This window comes from Acomys minous, assembly GCF_964271855.1.
Source record: "Acomys minous genome assembly, chromosome: 4".
In the NCBI taxonomy this organism is placed as follows: Eukaryota; Metazoa; Chordata; class Mammalia; order Rodentia; family Muridae; genus Acomys; species Acomys minous.
Window position 1 is genome coordinate 43,231,195 of NC_140486.1, and position 21,200 is coordinate 43,252,394.

General features: G+C 41.9%; 1 protein-coding gene across 8 annotated transcripts in view; it reads left to right on the plus strand.

The window, feature by feature from the left end:
• Positions 1-21,200, plus strand: part of PPP2R2B (protein phosphatase 2 regulatory subunit Bbeta) — a 405,554-nt gene that overhangs the window by 117,406 nt on the left and 266,948 nt on the right. Inside the window, exons 1-4 of one of the 8 annotated variants that reach the window (XM_084778208.1) lie at positions 5,282-5,485; positions 11,946-11,976; positions 12,300-12,398; positions 15,226-15,273. The exons of 4 other annotated variants lie outside the window; for them this stretch is intronic. In XM_084778208.1, the coding sequence (XP_084634334.1) occupies positions 12,323-12,398; positions 15,226-15,273 (124 nt within the window). In that variant the 5' untranslated portion in view covers positions 5,282-5,485; positions 11,946-11,976; positions 12,300-12,322. Of the gene's footprint in view, positions 1-5,281; positions 5,486-11,945; positions 11,977-12,299; positions 12,399-15,225; positions 15,274-21,200 lie in introns of those variants that run through there. 3 more of the 8 variants (XM_084778202.1, XM_084778210.1, XM_084778212.1) reach the window with 3 other exon arrangements.

Sequence of the window (21,200 nt, forward strand, 5' to 3'; positions counted from 1 at the left end):
TGTGTATAGTCAGCACAGAAATGATGACCCTGGAAAAGGGTGGGTTGAAAAGGTCAATGGCAACCCTGCCATGGTGTCCCAGTTGCCTCTGGGAACTCCCCTGCTGACTGAAGCTGTGCACATGGAAAAGCTGGATAGAAAAAAAAAAAACCTTCTCATGTTTCTGGTTAGTATCACGTACATGCCAGGCTTAAAAGACTCCAGCAGGAACAAAAACTGAACAAAGCTTGAAAACAGCTTGAATTTGAATCTGTGCCACCAAGAGAGCCCACTTCAAGGAATGGAAATCTCAGGGTTTTAAGGCACAGCTGATACATGGTCATTGGTAGACATTAAAGAATAAGAATTTAGGCCAGGGAGGCTATAAATGAAAGACCAACAATAGAGTTCAACAAGGGAAAGAATATCAGAGCTCAGAGTAGCCAGAGAACATGATCGGAAGAGTCCCATTTAAAAAATAATTATGCTGAGACATGCTAAGGAAGGTATGGCCCACACTGAAGAAAGGAAGCAGCCATGGCAAAGATCTGATGTTACAAGCACACAAAGGCTTCCAAGCAGCTATTGTAAATATTTTCAAAAAAATAAAGCATACTTTGTTGAAAGAATTAAAGGAAAGTGAGATAGCAATACACCAACAAATAGAAGTCTGTCATAATGACACAGACATGACTGAGATGTGACAAATGAAGTTTCTAGCAGCAGGAGATGCAATGGCTTACAAGATCATTCACTAGAGAGCTCTGGTATTTTTTTTCCCTTGAGGGTCACTATTGCCTGTGTCTAATGTAATGGCAAGCTTGGGAGACAAAAAGAGTCTGTGAGCTATAAATCAGTGGAGATTTCCCAATATAAGGAGTGGAGAAAGGGATGAAGTAAGATAGCCAGTCTCAGAGGATGTAGATAGAAGATTACCAGTCGTGAAATGAGAGTCTTAGAGGAGAGAAAAGTTAGTTGAAAGTGAGGCGTGGTGGTGCACATCTGTAATCCTAACATTTGGGAGGCAAAAGCAGGAGGGTTGCTGTGAGTTGGAGGCTAGCCTGGCCTACATAGTGTGTTCCAATCAAGGCATCCAGTCTACAGAAGTGAAGAGAGAATGTAAGGATTGGGGAGGGAGGAGGAAGACAGTTGATATAAAACGTCCCATATTTGCTTTTTACTAAAGTAACTTATGTATCCAAGAATCCCCAAGAAACAAAAGTGTAAATGCAAATAGGTCCAGCCCATTAGTATCGTGGCCAAACTGTTAAGAGCCACATCCCAAGAGAAATTCCTTGAAAATAGCAGGGAAAAGGTGACTTCATTGCAGAGGTGAGCACCGGTACAACCCATATGGCTTGTCATCAGAAGCCACTGGTGGCAGAAGGCAGAAGAGTGACATTTCCACAGTGCAGTAAGGAAATACTGTCAAACAAGAATTCTATGTCAAACAGAACTGTTCAGGTGTGAGCAAAACAAAGACGTTCACAGATCAACAGATGCCAAGCATATGAGTTACTAGCAGATGTGCCTGGTAAGAGTGAAATAAGGGAGAAAGTTCTGCACATGTGTCACCAGAAGGTGACGTGTATCCACAGGAAGAAAGGAAGGTTTCACTTGATAAATATGAGACTTGGCGTAAAATATCCCATGAATACATTTATATGAGTTCCTCCCGTTTCTTTAAAAGATAGAGGCTTACATGCAAACCATTTTAATACTGTATTGTCAGGTCTAAAATAGTAAGAGCACAAAGGAGAAAAGATGTAGTGGATTATATTATAACAAAGATTCTATTTAATCAAGAGAAGCTAGTAATACCTTAGTAACCATGCAAGGCTGGAACACATATTAAGAAAAGACCACAAAAAAAATATAGCAAATGGGACTGCAGAGATGGCTGGACAGATAAAGCAGTTGGCATACAAGCATGGGGATAGGAATTTGGATCCCTAGAAATCACAAAAAATTGCATGTATAAACATGCCTGTGACAAGATCAAGTATGGAGACAAGAACATTCCTGAAAGTTGGGATACTAGTTACACCAGAGTACACACATGAAGATGGTTATCCTGATTATTATTTTTTTTGACAATTTGACACAAGCTATAGTTATCTGGGAAGAAGGAACCTCAGTTGAGAAAATTAGTCCATTAATTGCCTGTAGGCAAGTCTGTAGGGGATCTTCTTGATAAATGATTGATGTTAAAAGGCCCCAGCCCACTGTGGGTGGTGCTACCCCTAGGCAGGTAGTCCTGGGGCACAAGAGAAAGCAGGCTGAGCAGCCCAGCCAGTAAGCCAGTAAGCAGCAACATTCCATGCCTTCCAATTCAGTTCCTGCTTTTCTGGACCCTGAATTCCCCAAATGATTCACTGTTACATGGGAGTGTAAAATGAAATAAGCCCATTAAGTCCCAGGTTACTTTTGGTCATACATGCTCTTTGTCCCAACAATAGAAACCTAAGAAAACAGACCTCCATCTCCAGCTGACAGGGAAAGACAAACACCTGATATTTTCCTCTGACCTCTACATGCATGCATACACACACACACACACGCGCACACGCGCACACGCGCACACGCGCACACGCGCACACGCGCGCGCGCGCACGCGCACACACACACGCACATGTACCACACATACATATGCACTACACACACATTATACACATAAAGATATACACAGTAGTTGAAAGAAAACTATAAAGGCACACTAAGAGTATTTGTTCAACAAAACTATTATAATCAGGGAAGAAACATGTGGTCAGAAAGGCTAAGGAATCATTGGACTATCAAAAGAGAACCTTTGGCAGAATCTCTGTTCTTTCCTTCGTCACATGGTTTCAGTGAAGATGGCGATGGAGATCTTTAATAAGATCTGGAATAAGAGCCACTTATAGAACTATGAGCCCAGGAAAATGAAAACATAGGGACCCTCATTCAAAATGCATTTCAAATTTCAAGATTCAGACAATAGGTCATTAAGACAAGCATGGGGCCCTTCTGATCACAATATCCTTTGTGATAATGCAACATCCTCACACATGAAGCTGGCCCTAAATGCAAGCAGGAATTAATGCTGCTGCACTGTCTCACCCTTGAGATAACCCCACCCACCCACCCTCCTCCACCGCCCCTTGAGAGAGTCAGTGTCAACTGCTCCCATCTCTTTTGATTGTCCCATCCTTCGCTATCCTTGTAACTAATGTCCAGCTTTGGGCACAAGGCATCCTTTATAGATACAAGTTCAAAAGATCCAGTTCAAGCTATCCCATCAACATGAAGCAGCCATGTTTACATACATGCTGCTCCCACTGAGGTTCTCCAGGATCACAGTTCAAACAAACAGCACATGCAAGCAGCATGCCTGAGTCAGAGAATCCTTCCTCCCTCCGTCCCTCCCTCCCTCCCTCCCTCCCTCCTTCCCTCCTTCCCTCCCTTCTTTCTTCCCTTCCTTCCTTTACTTTTAAAATATAATTTCTATTACATTATACTTTTATTATTTAAAACAATTTTAAATTTAAATATAATTTGATCATATTCTTCCCATCCCCCAAGTCCTTCCTGATCTCCTCCCTCTCCTTATCCCCAGCTTTAAGTTTTTTCTCAAAAAAATAAATAATGCAATACATCAACAAAACTCCCCCAAACCAACAATACAAAATAAAAACATGCCTTGAAAGAAAGGAAAAACAAACAAAACCCATTATATGTTGGTCAACTACCCCTGAACATGAGGCCTGCCCTGGAGTGATTGATATACCCAGTGTCACTCCATTGGAGAAAACTGATTTTCCCTCTCCCGGAAGTTATAAATAACAGTTCAGTTGTTATCCATTACCCTGGTGGCTAGATTTTCATTCATTCACTTATCTATTCACTCATTCATTCATTCATTTTCTTAAAAAAACAAAATAAAATTAACAAGATAAAACAAAAACCATGACACCAAAGTTAGACAAGACAAACCAACCAGAGAAAAAGAGCCTAAGAGCACAAGAATCAGAGACAGCCCCCACCCCCGGTTCACTCACTCAGGAAAGCCATAAAAACGCTAAACTGGAAACCATAACACAGACACAGAGGAGCTGGTGTAGACCTGTGCAGGCCCTGTGCACGCTGCTTTGCTAATGTTGATTCAGAGGGCCTTGTTTTCTTTGGTGTCTTCTACTTCCTCTTCCTCAGGGTTCCCTGAGCTCCTGGGGGAGGGAACTGATGGAGACACTCTATTTGGAGCTGAGAGAACACTTTTTTCTAAGCAATTAGCAGTGCATTTGGAAATATTTAGTGTAAATGATATCCTGGAAGAAGCCACATGGGTTTCATTTGGGTGGACTGGCCTGCTTGTGAGTGTGGCTGTGACTTATGGTCCCACGGCGGTGATCTCATTGCATCTTCACAATCAGGCTTTGTGACAACCATAGGAAGAAAGCACTGCGGATGAGGGCACTGTGTGATCACACCCAAAACATGCAGTCAGTTCTAATTCAAGGTAATGCTTTCTCATCTAAAATATATTCTCACGGAAATAGTTTCTAGCAGGGCTTTCCTGGCTGAGCACTGAGATGAGCCAGCAAGGGATCCTCTGGTCCTTCGGTCTACTGTGAGATTTGTAATTCTGGAGGGAAAATGGATATGACAGTGAGCAGGAAACAGTCAAGAGCTGTCACATGTGTTTATTAAAAATCTTCCAGTATTAATGTCAGAAAACAAATCTGCATCTCAAAACCGTCTTGATCAAAAGAGAATCACAGCATGGAAAAGTCCAGAAACAGTCCAAGCTTTGGAATAACGCTTGATTAAGGGGTTCATTAGTCACCCTAATCAATCTCTTCCCAGCCCTTGGAATTTTATGGCATCCATCCTACTCTGAAAGCTGAATTCCTTCATGGCTGCAACATGATTCAACAACTTTAGAGATCTTTTCCTTTTTGAATGATGGAGGGAAAAAAAAACTATCTCTGCTGCGGGAATTCTAAATCAAGAAGCATTTTTTCTTACAAAGCACAGTAAACCTCTCCTTGTCTCTCAGAGGTCATAACTGAGTCATCCATTTGAACTCAGCCTGTCCTGATTGGCATAAACCAGATACGGTTCTAGTTTAGAACTAAGAGTAAAGTGTACTGCCTCCAAGTCCATGGGATGCATGGCAGTAAGGTTACTATCAGGATGGAGGAAAATTCTTCGTCCTGAGAAGATTAACCTAGCAAAAGCCCCTTACCCCATCAAGAGGAGACACTGACCATTGTGAAGTCAGTAGCCACTAGGTCTAGGGCCCTGCCCTGTCAGACTGAAGAGCCCATGAGGCTGCAAAGAGCTGGGAGAAAGTACCAAGAACACAGGGCTGCCTCCTACCACCTGCCGTGCAGCCCAACATGTGAGTAACTCCAGAACAACAACAGAGGGGGAAAAAAAACAGACCAACCGTCAATTTCATCCTGACAGATACTGAGCTAGAAGGAAGAACCCTGAAGAGATGCTCATATTAACAACAATAAAAAAGGTAAGAGAAACTTTTCTGGAGACTTTCAGAGAATCTGTACTAATAGTGCAAATGATGGGACTTTGTATCATGTTAACCTGGTTAAAAAAAAAACAAAACAAAACAAAACAAAAACGAACACTCAGACAGAAACTACAGATGAGGGTGCAACTTGTACTGATGTCTGCCGTGCATTTAACCCTGACCTGGGCACTGCATGAAGCAGGTGCCAGTCAGCCGAGTGTTTCAGAGCATCATCGGAGAAGCTTCCATATCTAGGAATAAATCCAAGCACTGTCACTCAAGCCCCTTGATGTGTCATGCGCAGTATGAGGATGCACCATTGTGAATTGTGAAAATGAAGTGACGCCTTTTAAAGATCTAAGTGCTGAGTAAATTAAAGCATGCATCCAAGGGCTGGTACACTTAACGTCACTAGAGATGGGACTTAAGCATGGTTTGTTGTCATTGTTAGTTGTTGTTGTTAGCTCCAAGAGGCTCAAAGGAGGTGGTCTCTGTTCTTGGGGTGCCTGTCACAAGCCTCGAGACATGCTGCTAACGAATGTCATAAGAGAGGCAGAGATGAAATGAGGACAGAGTCACAGGAAGATGAAATCTCTTCTCTCTATTAGCATCTGGGAAACTTCACCGAATGCTCTGGGTAGGATAGAGTTTAACTGGAAATGACATATTTGGGGACTTTTTTCTTGTATCGTTTTAAGAAACCAAGACCTAAGCTACAGTACAGCGGTGGTAAGAGGCAGACATATGAACTGCATTGCTTGCATGATGGTGTTCTCTAGGGGGAGGGAGGACCCACGTGGCGCTTCTGCTCTGTCATCCCTTATACAGGAGATGGTATCGCTGCTGCCTGCCCACGTGGCAAAAGGAGTGGCTATTTGATTCATGGTCTAGTTGGGGCTATTAGATTGTACTCCCAAAGGCATTTGATAATCTGTTTAACTGAACGCAGTCATTTGTCTTGTTGCTGACTACTTAGCAGATGGAATTGTGTTTGGGTAATTATTATATGGACATTAATAAGACATTTCTTTTATTAATTAGCACTTCAGTTAAAATAGAAAACTCTAGATGGTTTTGAAAATATTGGCCACTGGTGCTAGCTTAGCTCCAGATAATCTTTTGGACGTTATTCATTCTGGAGTTGCTTCTTGAGATTTTTCAGAACTCAAGAACAAAGGCCATGGCTAACACATTGAACCTGTGCTCTAAAAGGGCTGGGTTTCTTTTTTCAGCCAGAAATGGATTAGTTTGCAGAAATAGACATGTACATATTCTATTTCATTTGAATTTTCTTCAAAGAAGATTTGGTGGTCAAATGATAAATTACTTTAAAAGCTCTGCCTGAACAATAGCTCTCTAATACAATGAAAAGCTATTTAGACATGTTTTTAAAAAGACAATTGGGGGCTAGAGAGATGGTTTAGTGGTTAAGAGCACTGTCTGCTCTTCCAGAGGTCCTGAGTTCAATTCCCAACAACTACATGGTGGCTCACAACCATCTACAATGTAATCTAATGGCCTCTTTTGGCATCTAGGTGTACGTGTAGTAGAGAATTCATATGCATAAAATAAATAAATAAATCTTTTTTAAAAGATAGAGGGATATAACTGATATACTCACTCATGCCCATACACATAGGGAAACACACGTATATATACCTGCACACATGTACATATGCATGAATACATATAGGCAGATAAACACAAACCCACATATATGCATATATGAAGTTCTCCAGGCTGGGAGCAGGCTGGCAGAAGCTTCCTTCTGCTCTGGGGCTTTTTGTCTGTGTCCCGCCTCTTCTTCTCTTACATCCATGTACCAGCAAGCCTCTGTGAGTTCTGTCTTTGACAGAGGCCGAGAGACATGCAGTTCTGTACCAAAAAGCACCAGCTGTGCTGGAGTAACTCAGTTGGAAAGTGCTTCTGAACAAAACCATCAGGTTGTACATTGTTGCTGCCTTCCCTGAAAAGCATGTTTGGCAGCTCTTGGGGGGTGTACATCTTCTGTCAAAGATCTAGATCCTATGCTATTTTGTCCTGCCTGCACATACCATGGTTGATGCTTTTAGTGCATTTCCTCAACCCCCACTGTCTATGTCTTGTGCTCTGTTCAGCTAGGTAAAGATTTTATTGTATCTATCAAAGACAGTCCACACCATGAGTTTGCAACCCATTTTACCAGTTATAGGAGCAGACACCAGGTTAATTTGTTTCCCCACAAAATTTAAACCAACAAATAGATAGGAAGGAAGAGAATAGAATCTTTCCATCTACTGTTTCAAATAGAAAGAAAATAAGAAAAATCTCTGATAATTGTTTTCACTTAAACTCTGGCTATATGCCACAAATTATGTACCTTACATTTTCTCAGGTCTCACTGATGTATCTTTGGTAATGATTCATGTTTAGAAGCCCATTATACAGATGAACAAATTCATGGTGAGGTGTCATGGAAAGTGACACAGATGTTAAGAGACAGGCTATATCAGCAGCTGTCATTGTATGAACTAACTCAATCTTTTAAAATGAATGTATAACTCGATGGCCAATGTTTCCCTTGTGACAAGTTCCAAATTTTCACAGGGGAGCTTTTCACCTATATTTCAAACATCTCCTTTGACCACATAGTAAGCATCTGGAGCTGTTGTTTTAGCTGTCTGTGTGGACATTCAAAAAGCTGTGTCCAGGTAAGCCTCTGAGTGGCACACGGTTAAAACGGTGTGTTAGCACAGTTGGCTGCTGCCCCACAGAAGCAGGCACCAGTCTGGGAGAATGCACAGATGCTGTGGCATGCTTGTCTCAGCTGGGTCTGCCTTTGTTGCCTGGGCAACCTCTCTAAGAATGTAAGAAACATGATGTGTTCTCTCTCTTTCTCTCTCTCTCTCTCTCTCTCTCTCTCTCTCTCTCTCTCTCTCTCTCTCTCTCTCTCTCATGTAGATCTTTAGAGAGATGGAAATAATAATGCTATAGCTTGCCTGGATCCACTGCCACCTATAGTTGAGAGGCAGAAGCCATGTTTCAGGGTGCAGAAAAGAGGCAAAGCACCTGGATTCTTTCCTACAGCAGTGACATCAGACAAGAGAAAGATCAGCTTCTGGCATCCTGGCAGCCTTTTCTGCTCATTTGTTCTCTCAGATAAACAGTCTATACTAATTTCTTTTTTCTGGAATAGCTTTAAGAAATTTTTGCGAAGGCAAATGCCGCAATGCAGTTGTGAACTGTGGGTTTGGAAATCCATCTTCAGCTCAGAGCTTGGCGTCTCAATTTGCTAATTGTGCACCCTTAGGCAACTTATTTAACCCCTTTTAACCCCTTTCCCCATCTCAAAAAAAATGAGAACACTCCTGTAGATTTTGCATATAATTGATTTCCATTCATTTGTTCAGGGTCGATTTATGTGTCAAGCATGCAACTAGATGCTATCGAAAACAGCTGTGAATTAGGAATGGTGCCAGTCTCCACAGAGGCCAAATGTAGTACAAAGCATGTGTAGTTTGCTACTTTTATGGTTGCTACCATCAAACCCCTCACCTGAGGCAATTTAAGGGAGGAGGGTTTATCTTGGCTCTGGGTTTGAGGGGAGCCATTATGGTAGGGAAAGCTCGGGAGTAGGACCACTCTCAACTAAAGGACTGGGAAGCAGAAAGAGGTAAGAGCCTGGGTGGACTATATATAAACTTCAAGTCCTACCACCCTGCAAAACACTTCCCCCAGCTAGTCTGTTGGTCTCAAAGGTTCTGACACCACAGGAAACACTTGCCACCAGCTGTGGATCAAGGATTTTAGGATGAAAGCCTGTAGGGAACATTTTACACCCAAATCATATCAAAGTTTAAATATGTTTAAATAGTCCCTTTGAGTAAGTGGCTAGGAAGTGGGGGACACAGAGGTATAAATGACAGGGAATCACACCTAGTTTGGGGGATTAGGACATTAGGTCATCATAAAGGAACATATGATTTAGCCAGGTAAAAAGCAGAAAAAAATATAGTTCACAAATGATCACATTCCAAGACCAAAACACAAGAGAAACAACAAAACACTGGAGGAAACAAATAAACAAACAAACAAACAAAAAACCAAATGCAGATAAGGCAAAGCCATTCCAAAAACATCCAAGTCAGCATGAGACTCAGAGAAGGCAAAGGTAAACAGACTCAAGAGAGTCTCCCAAGCATGCTTAAAACGTTAAGCCTTTTCCCTAACAGGTAGGAGAAGTCCTTAGGGGATGAGAATGGGAGCACTGTGTACAGCTGGGAAAAGCTTAGCATAGGGCAAGGAAGGCCCCAGTAACTCTCAGGGCTTTTTGCCATCCACCTCTGCATTACTACTACCACCATGAGATAAAAGGCAAAACTTCTGCCTGTGCTGTGAAAAGGAGTTTAAGGTGACCGCATCTGGAAAGACTGGTAAAACCATCCTTGACAAGTGGCAGACAGAGTGCAGGGCCCAAAGCAAGCTTCTTTGCAAGCATACCCTTCCTGCTCGTGTTTTTCTGCTCATCTGCCTTACAGCCTCCTCAATGAATTCACACGCTTGTTAAGCAGTGAAGCCATGATTCTCTCTGGCAGTTCTGTCACTCCCATAATTGATTCGTTGCTGGAGCCTAAACATACAAAAATGCAGGTGGACCAGATTCTATGTTTGCAAGGAAAGACAGGAAAGTGGGGGGTGGGGAGGTTGTGGGTGGGAGGACAGGGGTGGTAGAGGGGAAGATTCTAACCCCCAGGCTCAAGACAGCATCTATGCAAAGCTGAGGTAGACTGTGAGATGATATGTCTGCATTAACTAGGGTCAAAGTGCTCAACATTTTATTGTCAAATATTCTGCATTCTTAGGTATCAATGACAACTGCAGGACTCAGTGAGAGAAGAGGAAAACCAAACTGGTCACATTCAGTTCTTTACACTGTCCACTTTCCTTCACCTTAGGTCATGCTGTGTGTAGATTATGATATAAGATCACATTAAAAACTTACCATGTCTGACTTAATACATAGCATTAGAATATTAGCTAGAAGCCAGGTAATCAGTGATGGATTTGTACCCCATTTTATTTAGATAAAACTGTGAGAGGACCAAGGTGGTGGGATTCTGACACCAGTCCTGCCATGCATGCGTGTCCTTAAGTGTTAACTCCAAACACCTCTACTAAATGAAGATTGTTATCTTGCTCTAATAATTGCTAAAGACTAAGAGCAGGGTGCATTTTAGTATGGGCTCTGGAGTTCCTACACCATGCTGTACATAGGATGAGCCTGGCCTGAAACAGATAAATTGATGGGAGACACTATGGATACTTGATGAGAAAAATACAAGCACAGATAATGGCAATTGAGGCGAGCATGCAGCAAGGGTCAAACAGTGGTACCAGGAAACATTGCCACAGTTGTTCAGATGAGAGAAGTTAGCACAGAGTAGTATTGCTGTGCAGCATGAAGCTATCATCAGAGAAATCTACTTGGAATACTCGCCATGCCACATAGTATCTGCATACGTTCAGTCACTGCCCGTGGATCTTAGATGCCAATATATTGCCAGATCCTGGGTGTGACTCTGGGAGGTCAACAGTCACAAGGCCAATAAAGAAGAAGCCAGGCAAATGTCTTGTTTCTTTTGTCACTCTCTGCCAAGAACACATAACTTGCATACTTGAAACCATTTGATTGAATGTCTTATGAGACCTATTATACCCTCAAAGGAAGAGGACATTCTCTCAAGTAGTTGAAAATGAATGAATAAAAAGCAAGGACCACCTAATTAGAATGTCAGCTTTTCCATTTGATTTTCCAGATATTGTGTAACTCAAAAACACAAATGCCCTTACAAATAATAGCTTGGTCTTGTAGCTAATGTGGGATTTGAGAACAGATATTTAGGTATGAGTAGCAGACCACTTCAAAATAAATAAAAGTAATATCCATTACCAGTGGACTAGAGCACTGACTTCAAACTTTCAGGTAAAGGAGGGGACCATAAATGGCTCCCAAAGTGAGCACCGGAGTCTTCCCAAATCCACTTTTTAATGAAAGCAGGCCTTTATCATTGCTAGAGCAATGAGGTGCAAGAAGGGGAATGAGGCTGAGTTGTCTTAAGAGCTTCACTGCAGCTGAGTGGTAGAACATGTGCTTAGCGTGAGCAGGGCCCCAGGGTTCCAAACGTAGCTGCAGATGGAACTTTGTATTGCAAGCATTGACTAGAAAGGTGTGTCTAGGGGGACCAGTGTTGAAATGGAGACTTCCTTCATGTTAATGATTTTAAGTAGTTGCAAGGAGAAAACAAGAGGCAGATCTTGGGCAGGAGGGAAGGGACTAACTGTAGTTTATTTCTATGATGGTGAGTCAGAGCGTAGCACAATGTGTGGACCAAATAGCAGGGTGACCTGAAAAGCAGCAGAAATCACTCTGAGTCTCCCCTATTGAGCAATATAATGACTGAGCATATTCCTTCTTTAGGTTTGCACCCTCCAGTGACAGCTAAACTCAGGTAAAAGAATATCTTTTTTCTTAAATATGTTATTTTTATTAATTCTTTGCAATTTTTCACACATGCAATGTATTTTAGCTATAATCACCTTTTAATTCCATGCCCACTCCTTTTTTGATACTATGCCAAGTTTAACCTACACTGCCCATGTGCCCATGGCTTCAGGGTCATCCATTGGAGTGTGGTCAAACTACCTGGAGCTTCCCTTTCTTGGAAGCCAGCAAGTGTCTTTAGCTCCCCGCTTAGGGCTTGGAGCTCGTACACTCCTCCCCCTAACCATGCTGAAATGTTGACTGGCTTGATCTTCCTATGGTCTTGTGCAGGCAACCACAGCTGCTGAGAGCTCATGGGTTCAGAGGTCCTGCCATGTCCAGAAGAAAGTGTTGACTCTGGTCCTCCTTCGAGCTCTACTGTTTTCCATGGTACTATCTCCCACAATGATCCATTAGCCTTGGGGCAGGGGGCATGTGAAATAGATGTCCCATTTGTCACCAAGGACTCTGCACCTGTTCTCTGCATTTTGACAAGTTTTGAGTTTCTGTGTTAATAGCCTTCCACTGTAAGAGGAGACTTCTTGAATGAGGTCCAGGAGCTGCACTAACCATGGGTATATAAGAGATAGGAAATAGAGGGCTGTCTGATGCTATAGTCACATAGCAAATTAATAACACATTTCCCCATGGGGCCTGTGAGCTCCTCAACCAATTTCAATACTAGGCATGTGTTTCCTCCTCCTGAGGAGCAGCAGCTTAAGTTCAGTCAGAAGGAGATTTGGTTACACCTATAACATTTGCCACTATTGTACCAATGGGTATATTATACCACGCCCATCATTATTGTAATCCACAGGATGAACATCTTTGATGGAGACTGACCGCTAAGGTTGCTAAAATTTCATATATTATTGTTCTGAATAAATTATAATTATATGAGAAATTGATATTTCAACTATCAAGTGTGTGTGTCTGTCAGGGGGACGGGGGGAGACTTCTCTACATTGGTCAGGTAGGAGATGTGATATATAGATGAGAAAGGCTAAGTCTGCAAAAGACTATGAGTAGGATCTTTTTTGTTAAATGCTAGGGCAGGCAATTTTGTTTCTATGCTGAATACAAAAACAAGACATTGAAGGATTTTTATATAGAAACCCAGTGTATTTCAATTCACATTTCCTAAAATGAGTTTTCTCTGGCTACTTAACAAAGTACATTAGATTTCAAAGGACCAAGTGGAAGGTGGAAAACCAATGATATGGCGGTTGTAGCTCCCCAAATGAAAATGGTGATGGTGTGGCCCAGACCATTGGTAGCTAAGACATATAACTGCATGTAGAAAATAGAAACATAAGGTTTTCTTTTTAAGAAAGAAAACAATATGGAGAATGAACAAGAAGGAGACAATAACACCCCCACCTTGTATAAAAATGTATGCTCAAACTAGAGTGTCTTTATGATAATAGTGTTTGTAGAAACCACTGTTGACTCCAAAGCTGGCAGAGAGATGCTTTTTGAGCTGGATAAGATATGAAGTGCTCAGGCCCCTCCTGACAAGTCTCCTTGGAACTATCTGGACCACTAACCCTATTTCTTTGTGTTAAGGCTAATTCAAATACAGCAGTTTGCTCGTCATAAAATCCGCCCCCCCCCCCCAACACACACACACACACTTGGGCGCCAGCATGCGACCATTATTCTTCAGCAGTGGCATTTCTGGATACGTCTTCTTTACATTGTAATCAAACATCCTAATGGATAATTATATCCCAGATTTTAAAGGCTTTTATTTTTAGCTAACTGTACCAGGAAATCAAATGGAGATAGTTGTAGACATATACCAAAGTAGAACATGTCCAGAGATTAAAAAAAAAAATAGCTTCTAAGAAAAATTCAAAGATCACTAACTTTTGTGTGTGTGTGAAGAGGTACGAGGGTTTATTTTGGAGAGGGATAGCTTTATAAACTGCCTCCTCTCAATCTGCTTCCCAAAGGACTCTATTGATGGTCATCTCTGAAACACAACTTACACAAGTGTGACCAACTGAAGCCATGTGGTCAGTGATCTGTATTTCATCTCCTTCATATTGGGAGACCCTCTTTGTGGGGAGAATGAAAATATGGGGCAATACATCTTTAAGAGTATTGTAACATTCAAAATGTCAATATTGTTTTTAAGTGATTGCATCATTTTCTGAAATAATGGTTTGTGCAAGGAATGTCATGAATCATAATTGATTTACATATGCATTAAAATCAACTTTCAAGAAAATCCTCCTTTCCAAACATTAGAATTAAATATTTATGCTTGTTGTGATTTCATATGTGCAGAGTTAATATTGCCTTGCACACCCACCTGCTCTCCACCATGTCATTTGTCCCTGCTCTTTATAACCACAGCAATTTGAAGCTAGGTTTCCCCCTGGACTCAAAAACCCTCACCAAGGGCTTTGTGAGAAGAAAACAGAAAACACTGAGCCAATATCACCTTTTTGAAGTACAGGAAATTTGAAGACAAGGAACTTTAGACCATTGCGTTTCTCTTTAGGGTCTCATTTCATTTCACAAAAGGATTTATGAGCCGAGCTTGCAGGCCTTGAACTTGGGCTACCAACTCAAGCACATTTGTTGTATTTATTTGAAAGGAAGGCCAAGTCCCTCCACTTCACCCTGCTCAATTCAGTTTTACCTTTCCAAAATGGATATGAAGTTATAAATCAAGGGCTGTGCCCTGTGGGGTCCTTCAGGGAAAGGTCAAAGGGAGATTAAGAGACTGAGTGACTCATTTTAATATGACAGATTTGAAAAAAAAAATTATTGCAAGTAGGGAAGTCAAAAAGTAGAGGGCTCAGATGAAAATAGAATTTCAATGTTCCCTGGTGGTATCTAGTAACCTCTATTTCTCTCCATTTTTACGAAGTGGGGAATTCACTTGGATATGTCTGACTTGGCTAGTGAGCTAATTTGAAAGTTTGGGCTATGTTGTCAGTCACACTAATGAGTGAGAGTAAGCCCCAAGGATCCCTTCTGCCTTCCTCAGGCAGAGGGCTGTTACCTATGCATCAGTCCTTCCTCCCTGCTTTCTCCTACTTTGCCGATTAGACAATGACAGCACTGATAATAAGAATGGATATTTCCTTAGCATAATTTTCATTTGAAGCCCTCAACTTGCAGTATGCCTCTACAGTCACAGCAAAGTCTTTGAGCCCAAAATGGACTTAGTCATAACTTTAGAACAACATCCTTCCTTCCACAGCGGACAACATTTCCACAGGATGCGTGGCTGAAACGAAGCCCTTCCCAGGTATCCTCTGAGAGGCTGGCCACATGATGTATGGTTTGTAACTGTTCATGGATATAGACAGGATCTAGGCATATCAGTATATAGTTCCAAACCGGTGTGCATAAGGCTTGTCTTCTGTCTTACAATTATATTTGCATATTGGGTTAGTATTTGGCACAGTGGGGGGACTCAATGTTTGCTAAGAACAAATGTAGGGGCCAATAAACAAATATACAGTTGAAAGAATAAAAGAAAGTGTGCGGTGTGCTAACTCGGAGTACATGCAGAACATTCATGCCGTACATGCAGCATGTAGAATGACTCAGCATCTTCCCTCTGTCCTTCTCAGAGTGTTCATTCTCTCCCCTCTCGTCTTCATGTTATTAACTTCTACTCATATCCACGTGCTAGCTTCAAAAGAGCCATCCTTATTCAAGGCTGGGGAGGTGGCTCAGTAGGTAAAGTGCTTTCTGCCTGAGGTCCTGAGTGCAATTTCCCAGCATCAAAAAAAGAAAGAGACAGACAGACAGACAGACAGAGAAAGAAAGAAAGAAAGAAAGAAAGAAAGAAAGAAAGAAAGAAAGAGAAAGAAAACGAATGACAAGGCATGGCTGGTGATCTGGAGACAGGAGGATCCCTGGGGTTAGGCAGCCAGTCCAGCCAGATCTATAAGCTTCAGGTTCAGCAAGAGACACCATCTCAAAATTAATGTGATGAGAGATTGAGGGAAACAGCCAATGTCAGAGAGAGAGAGAGAGAGAGAGAGAGAGAGAGAGAGAGGGAGGGAGGGAAGGGAGAGAAGGGAGGACAAGATAGGTGACAGGAGAGGGGGAATGGGGAGCAAGAGAGGAAAAAGAAGGGGAGACAGAGCCTTCATTTAGGAAGTAGCCACTGTCTCCCCAAATGATAGGAAAATAGATGATAGATAATAGGTCACTTCCTAAAGTATCCCATAGCTTCCCAGGATGCTTATTATCCATGACTTTAGTGTCTTCTGCATGTGATTCATCCCCCACTGTGCTGAGGGAGCCTTGAGTGTGGGGGATGCGGCTTTAGTTAGTGTCTATACCCAACCAAGTGTAATATGCTACACGTTCTACAACAGCTAGTATTGGTGAGCCAGTAAATTCCCAAAGAACGGAGCTCTGCCTGACAGGAAATGGGATGTAAGTGGGCATCATAGTGGGAGGAGGCATTTAGATTTCATCATGAGAAAAAAAAAACAAGCAGCAAGCACTGTCAGTGCAGAAGAAAATGGCTGCATGTTTGCTGTAGCATGGCAAGGGTGTTCTTACCACAACTAGGGCAGGAATAATATGACTTTTATCCGTCAGATTATTTGTGGGGCTCCTATGGGTTATACAGGGATGGTAATCCAACCATAACCAAAACCAAATCCCTATCCTCTGTGAATGTATCGAATGGGAGACTTAGCAGCCAATTGGACAAATGATTGCCTAAGTACCAACTATGATTCAAATAGACCTTCTGTAGGCACTAAGGAAATGTGCTTGAAATATATGAAGACAGACAAGAGTTAGCTATATGAAAAAGAATGGAAAACCTTTTAGCCTGGGGACAGCCTGGGTAAAGGGTTGTACATCATCAATGCTTTCAAGAGAAAACAGAGCAGCATGATTGGAGTTGTAGAAATTTTTTTTAGAAAGAACACTGGGGAATGTTGGCTGAAAGTTCCACAGGAGATAGATAAACCATGCTGGCCCTGGGGAACAGCTTTATTCTTGAAAAGAAAACATAAGCTCCTGCATGTCACTTACACCAGCACCCTCAAATCTCAGAGACCACTGTAAAAAAAAAGTAGGGGGTAAGAGAGTACATAAGTGCCAAAGATAGGAGGAAGGACTACAAAAAGCCATTCCCTCACTTTGATGTATCTATCGCAATCATTAGCTCATAAGAGCTATTGTTACCTGCAGTGAAGACGAAGACGACCTCTACAGAGCCCTGCCCTTTACCTCTGAGTTGCTGGCTCCCCATAGATTCTGGGAGAGGGAGATTCACTATCTACCAGGCATCAATGAATAGCTCCAAACTTATGGTCCAAACAGATGGCTTTGGTTAGTCTTAGTGTGTCATAAAAAGAAAACAAGCAAATGTTCAAACATGAGCGATTGTAGAGGGTGAAGGGTGGTTGGGGTTGTAGGGAGGCGGGAGACATGAGTGGTCACTGCGCAAAATGTACATGTGTAAAGTTGTAATAGAAAAAAAATCCACCAAAAATTTAAATTCAGGAGGAAGCCCCATATAATACAGTAAAATAACAATGGTATTAACGTGGCTGAGAAGTAACTCCAAGCTATGCCTACCACACGGCCATGAAGAAGAGTGCTCTTACCAGCTGTCTTTTAGAAATGAGGTAATGCGTGCTCAGAGACTGGGGCCAGAATCAAGGATGAAGGACACTGCAAGCCATCTATAGAGAAGGAAATGCTCATATTGGGGTTATGCAAGTACTGACTATGCTGGCACAGCTCTTAAGGGTGAGACCCCTCCCCCTGTAAATTTTGCATACAAAAACTATTACAGCCTTGTCTTAGACCTGGGTGAAGAAACCTGTCCTGGGTACCACAATATTTAAGTGACTAAACTAACTTTAGAACCCATGCAAACAAAGCTTTCACAAATGTCTGTCTCTAAAACTTTCTAAGATTCGCAGTGAACACCCTGCTGCCCTCCCCATTACTGGGCTCACATGAACATGAAATTATTTGCAGTGAAAGATTAAACTTTATATTAGACTTCAAATTGTAAATAGTGAGGCGAGGCTGAAATGAATTTAGAAAATGAAAACTGATAAATTATAAGATCCGCAGCATGGAATGGAATATCTTAACAGGCTTCAGGCAATGAGAAAGAATGAGTCAAATATTTAAAAAGTAAACAGGTTTTTCCCATTTATTTTAAGCTAACAAAATGAAATTAAATCGGCTAGCAGCAATTAGATAAATGGATGTCAGTCAGATATGAAACTGCTAAAGAAATTAGTCATGGGGTGGCCCTTTAATCTGCTTGGGCTTTGTGTGTGTGTAGGGTGGTAGAAATGTGACCTGCTATCAGCCCAGGTATGATTGAATTATTAATAATATTGTACAAGGCCACCTAGAAACTAGAGCTTGGGGACTCTAAATCTATTCTAATTGAAACGGAGAATCAGCAGACTGGAAAAGACCCTAGCTCTTCTCAAGATGTGTCACAGTAGGTGACGCGTGAGGCTTGCAGCACGGTGGCAGCTGCAAGCTGACCTCTCAGCAAATTTAATCTGCAAATGGGTCCCTGGTTAAGACAGTTAATGCTGGCCCATTGTTCCGAAGGTTTCTTTCTAGGTCTGGAAAGCGAGAATAAGAATGTTTCATGCCCCGTTATTATGCAGATTGCCTTGGTAACAGGAAGATTACAGATGCAGATAAATCAGATTTTGAAATGAAGGGCTTTCCTGACCCCTTAAGAGGATGGTAATATGTGCATAACAGGAGAGAAATACTCCCTGATCTTCAGGACAGGAAACAGGGTCACGCTGCCATTCCTTGAAGTGCACTGAGGTCAGAATTAAAAAAAAAAAAAAATCCAAGAACACTCTTTGAACAAATAAATAGAATTCAAGATCCAGCCCCCTTCAAGGTCTCTTGCTCTTTTTCCTGGTTTTAATGTGAGGGAATTCTTCAGTCTCATGAGAGACTCCAAATAAAATCACTCACTTCCCCAAATTTCCATTCTGGGATTAGTGAGTGGTCAGAAACAGGAAGGGCCGCTTACCCTACTTCATCCTGTAGTCTCCTGCTTCCTCTCTTGACCCCTGAGGAAATCACTCTTCTCCCTTGGCCATCTGCCTTCACACTGGGACCTGCCTCCAGGTGCTGTTGAGAAAGTGCATCCATAAATAGAAGGGTTGGGAGCACAGACTTTCTATTGAGGGGACCTAGATCAGAACCTCGGGCCCATGAGGACATTCCTCTATACTGTATGCATTCCTCTATACCCATCAGATGCAGCTTGGGAAGTACACATGATGAAAGCTTGTGAGGCTTTTGGTGACTCAATAATTGTTTGGTTAAGTAGTTAGGTCCAACCCACTTCATACATATTTGCATATGAATAGCTGAGTAGCCTTTTACCAAGATAGACATATTAAAAGAAAAAAAAAACTAATAATGTACTTTACTATGTAATTACAGTTGTTCATGGCATGTTGAGCACCTCAGTTTCCTGAGCTTAGAATCAGAATATGCCTTTGAATCAGATTTCTTCCTCCGCAGTGATGCTCCCGCTATGCTCCATGCCAGACATAGGAGCACAGTGGCATGTGATGGCTCTGACTGGCATCTCCCCACTGACTAATCATGGTGAACATATTTTCAGAAACCTGTTGTCATTTGTAGGTCTTTTTGTTCAAGGGTTTTGTATTATCTTTTAACTATTGAGTCACAAGAGTTTTAAAATAGGTTTAAAAAAATTAAATATAATTTCTCCTAGACTTATATGTGGCCTTTTTTGTAGCTGATTTTTGTTGTTGTTGTTGTTGTTGTTGTTGTTGTTGCTAATATTACTACCTCCTGCTACTACAGCCTGAACTTACTATGACCTCTGGTATAATGTGTTCATTTTAAGCTCTGCTACCTTTGGACCCACAAATCTATCCCCAGCTGCTCCTGCTCTCCTCACAGGGGCCCGTAAGTCCTACCCACCATGTCTCCTATCTCATGCTGAGGGCAGCCACTTCATATGAACTGCTGTTATGATGAGCATCTGGGTGCTATGTTGATCAGACACTGGGTTTTCACCAGGAAGCTTGCAGTCTCTTCAGGCTGAATACTAGACCTTGAAGAACTGCTTCCTACTATTTACTTTGCAGGTCCCCATAGCCTAGCTGTGATTTCTGCCTCTCCTGTGCCTACCCTAAGACTAAGCTTGAACAGCCTTTGCAGAGACTCACGGGGTTTGCCCTCTCAAAAACTTCAAACTCCTATTTCCTGTCACTCAGTCAAACTTTGAACTCCTTTTACAATTTTTCTAAACAAAGAAAGTAGAGTAGTACTGATTCGTATTTTTTGGAACTATTTCTAATGTCTGTTTTAATAAAAGAGAGCCAGGTTCTAGTACCTGCCTCTGTACTCAGATTGTTATGAAAGTCCACACTGTGCAGCCTTGGAGACATTCCACTCACATGGTATATTAGCCATTAGCCCATTAGCACTAGCCCAAAATGCATGTCCCACAACAGTCTTCACTTACCAGGAGACTGGGATAGATGTGAGGACATCCTACTGGGACTCTAAGTAAGAGAAATAAAGGAGTTGGGGAAATAGAAGGACCTGGAGGGTCCTAGAAACCTACAAGAAGAACATCGTGATGGGGGGATCAGGGCCCAGGGGTATCTGCTCAAACTATTGCACTAACCAAGGACAATACAAGTAGTAAACATCGAACCCCTACTCTGATCTACCCAATGGACAGGACATTCCCACAGTTATGTGGAGAGTGAGGACTGACTCTGACATGAACTCTGGTACTCCATATTTGACCACCTCCCCTTGGTGAGGAGGCCTGATGGCACTCAAAGAAAGAATAAGCAGGCTACCAACATGAGACTTGATAGCCTATGAGCATATAATAGGAAAGAGGTCCCCCTCAGTCTTAGAACTAGGGGAGGGGAATAGGGTGAAAGCGGAAAGGAGAGAGGAACGGGAGGATACAAATGATGCAATAACAATTGAGTTGTAATCTGAATAAATTAGTTAAATAATTTTTAAAAAGAGAGGATGTGAGGTAAAAAGCAAATAGCATCTCAGTGTTATAAAGGAAGTTCTGATTTGTGGAGCCCCTGCAGGATTCTTTAGGAATCCCCAGAAGTGTCCTGACCACAACTGAGAACTATTGCAATAGGTAAATTGTGAATATATTGGTTTGAGTATAGCAAATTGGGATGTTGC